Consider the following 10343-nt stretch of genomic DNA (forward strand, 5'->3'; position numbering starts at 1 on the left):
TTCCACTCATTCCATCAAAGAAATAAAAGAGTTGTAGAAACAATTGGAACTCCAGACTGCCATGACATACATGTTCTTTACAGGTGTATGTAAACTTTTGACCACGACTGTAGCTGTTTGGTGCGGGGCAGGTAGCAGACAGTGGGTTTGTTAAGAGCAGGAGGTCGTACGTGTAAAGTCATTTTAACACATTGTTATATATTAAAATATGGATTACTGCAGCTCAAAAACTTAGTTTAAGTGTAACCCTGACACAATTAAATAAAGACTTGAGAATCAGTGAAATAGAATACACAGGCTAAGCAACTACCTGATAAAAAAAAATGGCCAGAATAAATGTAAAGTACACAGTTGATGTGGAGTTAAGGAGCCAACACTTACAAACACTCTGGTGGACAGCTTCCTGCTGTGCTTGTAACATTTGCTTCGACTCGCGAATTCACATCCTCTGTGAATAAACGGACAGCTACTGTGTCTGCGGCAGAATATTGCTCTCCTCAGCTCCTGAGGGATCTATTTTAACATTCATTAGTGTCGAGAGAAGCATGGCGGTAGACATGCATGTTGAGGATCTCTGCGTGGGAGGAACACTAGATTCCCCCCTACAAGGTTCTAGATGTGTTGTGGTAAAACAGCAACACACAGAATGTGTAGGCTTGTACTTGACAAGGTCATTTCCATGGGTACCTAGCACCTTGTTCAAAGTTGCTCATTTGTCGATAATGAGCAGAAACATGAAGTTAGTATACCCATCAAAGGACTCATTGATCTCCTTCTGTCTTCAAAGTAACTGCTCTGGTCATTGTTGTCAAACACATAATCATGTTGAATGGCTTGTGTGACATATTGATCCACCAGGTTGTAGGATACTTTAAAGGTTTAAACCTCAAGGACATCGTTTACCCTCTGTTACTATCCCTTTGATGCTGTCAAGATTAATTAATGATATCTTTTACAAAAGATTGAACTTGTCGCGCAATCTAGAAAAATGTGTCGATCTCAGAAAGCTCAGCTAATGACTTTAATCTCAGAAAGACTCTACGTTTTTTCAAAGGGGCAGTTCACTGTCTATTTCTTTCATTTTCTTTCTGGGTCACTGCACAGCTTGAAGCTTGGTCCTTCTCATGGATGGAGGCTAGCTAACTAAGCTAACTAATGTTACAGCTCGATTCTGATGTTTTCATCCCGCGCTGTCACGAGCACTGCCTCTCATTCCATCAATACGGTAGATTCACTCTTCATTCTGTTCATGGTTATGGTTCCTGGGTTTAGTTGGGTAGAGGGCAAATAGTAAACAAGATAATGTTATCTGATATGCACCACTTTCATCATTTTTGATATGTAAATGTGATCGCCAGAAGTAAAAAGCTAACGTTAGGCTATAAACAAACTACGTCTCGTTACCATCACTTCAACGTCACCACCAGAAAGCTCCTACTACACACTAAACTATACACACTTAACCATAAATTGATGAATCTAAGTTTTTAAGTTAGAGTTAGAAGACACAAAAACATTTTGTAATTCAAACTTGGGGTGTTTACAGGTTAATTTTATGTTGTAGAATAAAGCATAAAACTATCTGAGAACTGTATGAACCACAGATCTTATTTCAGGCATTCAACTGAAAACCCACCCAAAACCATTGACAGAGACAAGAGAACTGGAGGTGCAAAAACTGATTTACAAGTTTTAGGACTCAGTCCTGTGACGTTCTATTAGTTATCTGGACATGCTAAGGTTTGCAGCTCACACTAGCGCAGTTATAAACACTGAATAACACATTCCATACAATTTGTAACCTACGTTAACAGCCTACTGCATATGTTTACATTTACAGTAACAGAAGACAATAGTACCAAGCTTGCCATGTACTCCAACAAAAGAGAATATTATCTTTCACACTTCAACGCATGCAATGAAAGCACATTCGCAGCCATAAAGTTACGTTTTTTTAAAGTTGAATTATCAATTTGTGTGGGGCTACATTATCCTGTATGCATTCATTTTTCTTTAAGTCCCTATAAATGATTTAGTAATCACCTGATGAAATTGAAAACTGCAATACAGCGGGAACTCACCACTACCGTCGCAGTTGGTCACACCAAGCCTTGTCACGACTGCTCAATAACGAATTTATTACAAAATCACTCATACAATAAATCAGATATATATCTTAAATGTATAATTTATATTTCATAAGATCATTTTTAAATATTTTTATTTATAAAAGAAATAATTTGGTTGGACCCATGTTGAATGGAGTGGCATTTTTCAGCTGCTGGGGGGGAAACGTCGCTCCTGCCTCCATGCAAACTATGTCTATACTAGACAATCACTGGATGTCGGACTGGCTAGCAAACAGACAATTGGACATTCATTGCTTTGCCTTGGTTTTGTCTCAAATAAAACAGCGCATTTACATTTAGCTAAATTTGTCCAAAGCGACTTACAATCATTCATACATTCATACACTGATGGCTGCCATGCAAGGTGGCGCCTCCCACTGTCCATAGCTCCACATCCATGAAAAAAAGTATATGTCGGGACAAAACTCTGCTTAACTGACTACACCATGCTTGTTTTGAACTTTTCAAACCTGCTTACAGTATTAATTACTGACCTTTGGGAGCCAAATGCATGATACAACATTATGGCAATCTGAGCAAATACTGCACTCATGACACAATGTCTCACTACACCTCTACAGGCTTCTTAATTAATTGAGCTTTGTGTCTGATTACCAGTGTGATTATCATTAAGGAGTCAGACACCACTGACTTGACTAAGCCCCATCTAATGAAAGTGTCTGCCAGCATAAGTCTGCAGTTCATAAACAGCTATAAAACCACAGACGGCTTGGGAAGTGAATTTAATATCTTACTTCCAAAGAGTCATTCTTGAGAAAAATAATAGAAGACTCAACGTGCACATTACAACTGTATAATCTATTGTGCAATATAATATAGAATACACTGTTCAAAGTGATTGTGTTTGGCTTTGACGGCACCTGAGTCATTTGTGATACTTTGTTGGAAAGGTTTTAAATATTACAACTGACTTTCTATCAAGTCTCAAGCTCAAACACCTACACAGCTTAAGATGGATTTCAGGCGCAGGATCATGGCTTGATTGATTAATTGTTCAGACTACGATCTCAAATACCCAAAGTGCTCTTGGCTGTGAAGATGAAAAGTTATGACGACTGACAGATATGACAGATCCAGGGCTTGACTTTAATGACGCCTGACTGGCAGCATGTTCTGTCATTTAAAAGCCCCATCTTCTAGCTGATTATAATATGAACGCTTCCAATTACCTCTTAAGGTGAATATGTTATGTTTATTTTTTCAAAAGATTTATAAAAAGTGTATTCTCGTAGGACATGGGACGATCCATGTGATGTAAAAGAAAACGTGACTTATGAGACCAGTCCATCTTCATCCATTGCTCTGTGGTCCAGTCGTGATTCTAACGTGCCCACTGTAGTCGCTTTTGGCATTCGGGCACCCTGACTGGTCCATTTAGCCCCATATGCACTGTGTCTTCTGGCACTTTTCTATCAGAACTAGCACTAACTTTTTCAGCAATTTATGCTACAGTAGTTCTTATTTGGCCCTTGTCAAAGTCGCTCAGAGGCTTACGCACATTTTACCTGCTTCCAACACATCGACTTCGAGGAAAAAATGTTCACTTGCTGCCTAATGTATCCCACCCACTGACTGGTGCCATTCTAACAAGATAAACAATGTTATTCACCTCACCTGTAAACGGTGTCTCTATCTTGGCCACTCCGCCTCCTTGTCCAACATCAGAAATACGACTATGGCTCTTTAAGCTCAGTATTTTAGTTCATTTGCAGACAAAGCAGTGCCTGCCCAGCGCCAACAGGAAAAATTAGCAACTAGCTGGTGAACATAGTGAAGCATTTTTTGCAGCCAGAGCGCCAGATATTTCCCTAGAGACTAAGTGGAGACCGAAAATGTTGTAAATACTGCACTCACATTCTCCTGGCGAACAGAAACACGAATCCAAATCAGAGCTAATGTTGCTCTGTTTCTGTTGCGTGTGTAAATACACAACCGTTTGCTAACACTCTTACCATGTCAACTTTACGAGGTGATAATATGTCAATGCCATGTTTACTGCTTGTTGCGGTGCCCCCAGGTGGCCCCAAACATCTATTAATGAACTTTAAAAGGTTAAAACTAATGGCGACACAAGTCTAGTTAAGCAAACTTGCGGAGATTTAAACTAATTTCTCATGGTTTAAAAGAGTACTTCTGTCTTTATAGGGGATACTGATCCTCACCACTTGGTGCAAAAACTAGATTAACTATGTGGCTATTTCTTTATATTGTTTATAAGGACTATTACATCTGCATAATTCCTCCCCTTGGGGAATACAGTATGGCACTGCAGCACAACTTAAAGTGGTTCTCTGCAGCTTAGCGATACATAGATTTTGCAGGCTCAGGCGAGAAATCCACAAATCCCTTTTGATTTCTCATGAATCTTGAATGGATGCAGCCATGAACTGATAAGTCCCACAAAGACGCGGTCGTATCCAGAATCTGCATGGGGGAAATGCTGCCAAGAGTCGTCAGACATTGTGGGGAAGAGAAAGAAGAGAAGGAAGGAGAGGTCATTTTTTCCACATCTATGCTGTGACAATGTTTGTAAAAGCACCAAGGGACTGGCTGCAATGAATAAATGCAGGAGATTTTTTGACACTTGACATGCAAACGCACAGAAGTCCAAGTGTGCCAAAGTGTGCAGTCCCTGGGACAGCAGCTGGAAAACGTCAGAAGTCTGAGTATCATTCAGATAGTCTTCTTGAATGTAAGAAATCTGACACCGAGGATGTTTTTCTGTCAGAGTGTGTGTTTAATAGAACCGGCCTGTTGAATCTAAAGAGTACAGAGTAGCTTTACAGCAGGTGGTTGTGCGAGCTGAGAGGACTTTAATATGTCTGATTAAAACAGCTTCCTCTTACCACTTGGTTTCGTGTTAATGAAAGAGTTATGAACGCTCCATGAAACATGAGCTGCGTTTATGCATCACTCATTAAGATACCAGCAAAACGAAACGTCCTGAACAGAAGGGACCGTCGCCTTCTTCTCTCTGTACATCTTAAGACTGTTGGACGTTGATCAAATCAGGGGATCCGTTATTGAATTAAAAACAAGTGTGAAAGTGTGAAAACCACATAAACGCAAAGTTAGGACCGAGTTCCAGCTATACAGGAGTGTCCTCACGCTCATTCAGGTAAACAGGCCACAGTTCAGACTCGTTAACTGAGTGTACAGTCCCAGCATGGATGCTTTTGGCTCCGGGTTCACCACAGTAGTGAAAGTATGTGTGTGTGTGCGTGTGTGTGCGTGTGTGTGTGTGTGTGTGTGTGTGTGTGTGTGTGTGTGGGAGGATGCTTGAGAATTAAGTGAAAGTGATTGGACACGCAATTTGTTTTTAAATCTCTTGTCAGAGAATGTCTTAGAGGTTCAGATGTGGGCTCACATCAGTTCCTCTGAGCTAAATCTGTCACAAAACAAAACACCCATCTGGCTTTACTCTCCATTTGATGTCTATACACAGAGTACCTGTGAATGAATGCAGAATTTATAGACAAGGGACATGATTTTGGTATAAGAAGTGTTCTGGTTTCCCATTTGTGGTATGAAGTAGATGAGCGGGCTTGCAAGAAAACGTCAGTGTCAAAAGCAAAAGAGGTAGAATTGCTTACCATCTGATAATGATTTGACTTTTAATTAGTTTGGGTTTGGCTATTGCTCTCCGTGTGACTGGCATGAAAATACATTATTTTGAGCTTTAATCAGTAACCTGATGGTAAATGTAAAATGTATTTCTACTAACAGGATAACCCATATTTAGGCATGGATCACTGACTGGACAGGGAAGTGCCAGCCTCCTAAAGTGACGAAGTGACACACACAGCATCCTGGTCAGTTGCTCTACGCTTCTTAGTTAAGAGCAGTAGTTGCCCCTTTAGTGTATATTCTGAAAGCTCCCCCTCAAGTGCAGTAATATAAAGAGTAAGTTTAGCCCAAGATGGGGTATGGTTGGGTGGGTCATACGCAGGACCTTGCCGCAAGAGACTTAAGTTACCGAGCTATAACAGTTTTAATAACTGTCCGACAGTTATATGTCATAACATGTGAACTCTTTCTCTGCAAGCTTTATTTTGAAAGCCATTTCCACAAAGCATCGTTCTTCAATTATTTCTAATGAGAACCGAGCGCCTGCAGCAGCATGAGGCCGCCTAGAGAAAAGGCACTGCTCCGTGCCCTCTTTTTTTCAGGGCGCTCTGCCTTTTTTTCGCACCGTGTTTCAAGTTCAAAATCTCTCAGCTGTTGTGCTTATGGCGCCACCACCGCTTATTTTCAGGCAACCAGTGATATATTAGACTGGCCGGGACTCATCACCTGTCACCCTGGCAACCAATAAAGTGGAGCTCGGGCTGTGTCTGTCTGTCCTGAGATTATTTAGACAGAAAGTCTCATAAAAGTGTTGTGGGAGGAGATTGTCCGTACACTGAATGTTGATGGGGAGAGTTGTGCTTTTATCGCCCTATGCGTGGTAAGCTTACGTGACTTGACCACAGAGCGCTTCACATGCAAAACTGATGCTGCGGTGGTATGTAGTGCATCATTGTTTGAAGGTCAAAGTCACGGAGGACATGTTGGCCCAGCAGGCCCTGAATTCGTTTTGATTATTAGATTATTTACAAATTTGTCACACATTTGTACATCATCACAAAGAGGAGTCCTGTGTCAAAGAGCTTAATTGATTCAGTTTATATTGTGCTTTAATGATGCTTTAATGATTTTGTTTCGGGAGCAGTTGAATGCCTTGATTAGACAATTCACTGAACAGCGATAACAGAAATTGAGCCAAGGGGAGATGATGACCCTGGGGAATGACATGCAGCAAAGGTCCCCAGCTGAATTCAAACTGGGGACATTGCAGTATGTGTGACCCCCATTAAGCCATAATTCCCAATCCAGTTATGTTGAATCAAATGACCATCAAATGATGGTGGCTGATAGTATGCACCAGGTTTAAAAGGAACTCGGCAGCAGGGTATATACACATTGTATGAAGGGCGTTCAGGGCAGTGTGTTCTGTTCCTATAGGGTGCCTTGCCCTGCATTGTCTGTGTTATTTTAATTTTTTTGTCTTGTACCGTGCCAGAGTACCATCAGACGTTCCCCTGCTGCAGCACACCTGATTCCAATGACTGGCTCGTTATCAGGCTTCAGCAGAGCTTGATGACGAGCTGATCATATGAATCAGGCGTGTGTGGGCAGGGAACCATAAGACATTGAGGGCAGGGTGCCTTTGGGAATGGAAGGTCAAGGGAGAATAGAATCTGATAAATTGCCTCGGGTGAAGTCACTCAGTGCCTAAGTTGCATACTGGGTAACGTAGGAGCCATTTTTTTAAAAAAGCAGTCCTCTATTACTGCACTGCTATAACACTGTTGCGCTCATTATGGAGAGTTAAAAAAAAAAAAAAAAAAAAGATCAAAATTGCTAAAGCAGAACCAGAGACATCATCTTTAGTTTTGTTATACGCATTCTACTTTGTTTTCAAAACCTGGCGCCTACATTGCCCACAATGCAATTAAGCCACTGGTTGACATCACTGCAGGTGATTCATCAGAATATGTGCAGCTTCTTCTGGAGCTACACAAGACCCTAATCCCTGAGACAGTTAGCTGAAGGTATTAAAGCGTCATTAGGACTGGTCCCCATTTTTATGCTCCACATTTATCTGACCTTGCTCTTGTTAATGGGACATTTCACCCCAAAATAAAAAAGGAAGCAAAAAATTACTCTCATCTGTTTCTCCATTTAGATTGTTTTGGGGTGAGTTGACAAGGTTTTGAGATTTCTGCCATAGATATATTTGACATAAAACAGACATAGATGGCACTTGGCTCGTGGTGCTCAAGAGTGATGTCTCTTTCCAGATATCATTTCATTTTTGTATCAACACGCAGGAGAAAGCGTGCATTTACTTATGGACAACATGTAAGCTAACTAAGCTAGCTGACCTTATAGATCAGCCACAGACGAGCCCTGAATGTTTACACCCTGTGCTGTGATGCAGTTGGCGGGTATAGTTTAGTAGAAATAAGTTTATGTATATATATATATGTATATATATATATATGTATATATATATACATATATACATATATATATATATATATATATGTATATATGTATATATATATATATATATATATATATATATATGTATATATATATATATATACATATACACTTGAGAGAAGGCAATCTCTTGCTGATACTCCAAAACTCATCAACGAAATAGTCTGGGTGGATAAACACTAGCAGGAGGCATGTGATATTGATTTTGGGGTGAACTGTCCCTTTAACAGAGCTAAAATTACCTTCTGCAAACTCTTGTGTTTTTCCTTTGAAAAGACTGTACTGCTTCTATCTAAAGTTACCTGTATTGGGCTGTATTGGTATAATATTTGAAATACAGCTAACCTGTAGCCTCCATTGTGCCTGAGCACAGGAGAATCACTTCGTCCTCTGAGTGTTGGAGATGAAGCAGCATGGCAGAGATAAGTGTCAGAGTGCTAATGGGGCTCAGTGTCGCTTAGGGGCGCAGGATGAAACAAATAGCTTTCCTCTGACTGGATCATATTTATAATGACTATAAGCTTAAGTAATCCACACATAAACAGTGCGCACAGGCCTGTGCGTAATGGAGGGCTCATCACCTACCTACTGCTGTTCCAAAAAGCTTTTTCTTCTCTTCCACGTGGGTCGCACATCACTTCAGAGTCCCCATGACGAGCGTCTCGGAGTTTAACTCAAACTGGTTGCTGGATGACGCGGACTTCCCCCACGAGTAGAGGCTGGGCGGCCGCTGCTTAAAGGAGGACGTGTACCTGTAGAAGCTCCTGTGCCGGTTCTTCAGGTACTCCCTGTAGTTCTTGGTGAGGAGCGTGTAGAGGAACGGGTTGATGCAGCTGTTGCTGTATGTGAGACTCGCCACCAGGTAGTTGATGCAAGTGTGTGTCTGCGAGGCCAAGCTCAGGGGCTTGGTGTGGTACAGCGGCAGCAGCTGCCAGATCCAGAAGGGCAGGAAGCACGCCCAGAACACCATCACGATGGTGAAGATCATGATCAGCACTTTCTGCTTCGGTGAGCGCTTCCCACCTTTACTGATCACCGAGCTGCGCTGGGACTCCAAGTAAGTGCGCGCTAACTTGACGTACAGGTAACCAATAACGAGCCCCGGTGCCATGATGCTGGTGCCAAACAGGACAGTCACGTACACTTTATAAGCCAGGGGCGCCCAGGTGGGTGCGCACATCCTCTTCACGTCCCCATCCGGCGTTTTCTTAGTGGTCTGAGCGACCATGATCATCATGGGCAGAGTTAGGACGAGGGACAGCAGCCAGACACCCCACGCCAGAGCTTTGCGGTAACTCTTGGAGCGCTTCACCGTGTCCAGCGGCTTGGTGACGGCCAGGTAGCGCTCCGTGCACATCACAGTGAGGGTGAAGATGCTGGCGTGCATGGTGAGGAGGTCCAGGCTGAGCAGGATGCGGCATCCCACATCCCCGAAGTACCAGTCCTTTAAGAAGTAGGTGGACACCACGAACGGGATGGTGGAGAGGTAGAGCAGATCCGCCACAGCCAGGTTGATGATGGAGATGTACATCGAAGTGGCGAAGCGGATCGAGTGGCACATCACCACCAGGGTGTACACGTTCCCCGACACTCCGATGATGTAGACAACTGAGAGAAGCGTCCCGAAAGTGGAGGTGATAACGAGTTCATGATCCACAGTCCCCGAGCCGCCTCCGACCCGCGGCGGACTCGTGTTTAAATTCGTAGAGTTATTATTCATCGCTCGCCCTGTTCTGATCTCCTCTCCTCTCCTGGTGCGTTTGTTTTGCTGCGCGCTCTTGGACAGCGCGGGAGAAGTTGGATGCGCACCGGCACAGGTTGCGTCTTGCTTATCCCCCTCTCCCCCCTCTCTCTGCTCACTGCCTGCTGCTCTATGCTCCTGACGTCACCACCGTAACGCACACTGAAGATTTTATATCATGAGTGTGCGAGATGTTCAGTCGTCTCACGGGCTGCAACAGCAAGCACTTTTCAGCGCCGTCCGAGTGGGAGAAATGTGGTTGTTGGGGAGTAAAGGATGCTTAGACACTGAGAGATGTGATTGTGCAAAAAAAAAGAAAATATTTTATCAAAAGTTTGGTAAGCACCTGATGCCACAATAGAAGCAAATCTGTGAAAATGAACTCAGTATTGATATGAGTATTA

General features: G+C 42.6%; 1 protein-coding gene across 1 annotated transcript; it reads right to left on the reverse strand.

Annotated features, from left to right (window-relative positions):
- Positions 1 to 8788: 8788 nt before the first annotated feature.
- Positions 8789 to 10058, reverse strand: LOC115570827 (urotensin-2 receptor). The gene has a single exon (XM_030399586.1). It carries the CDS (start codon positions 9916 to 9918, stop codon positions 8833 to 8835), a length of 1086 nt encoding a protein of 361 aa, XP_030255446.1. The 5' UTR covers positions 9919 to 10058; the 3' UTR covers positions 8789 to 8832.
- Between the last annotated feature and the right edge of the window lie 285 nt (positions 10059 to 10343).

This window comes from Sparus aurata, chromosome 20 (genome assembly GCF_900880675.1).
Source record: "Sparus aurata chromosome 20, fSpaAur1.1, whole genome shotgun sequence".
Taxonomy (NCBI): Eukaryota; Metazoa; Chordata; class Actinopteri; order Spariformes; family Sparidae; genus Sparus; species Sparus aurata.

Bases quoted from the DNA above. Each gene is read 5' to 3' on its own strand.
- LOC115570827 (XM_030399586.1), bottom strand. From the start codon at position 9,918: ATGAATAATAACTCTACGAATTTAAACACGAGTCCGCCGCGGGTCGGA.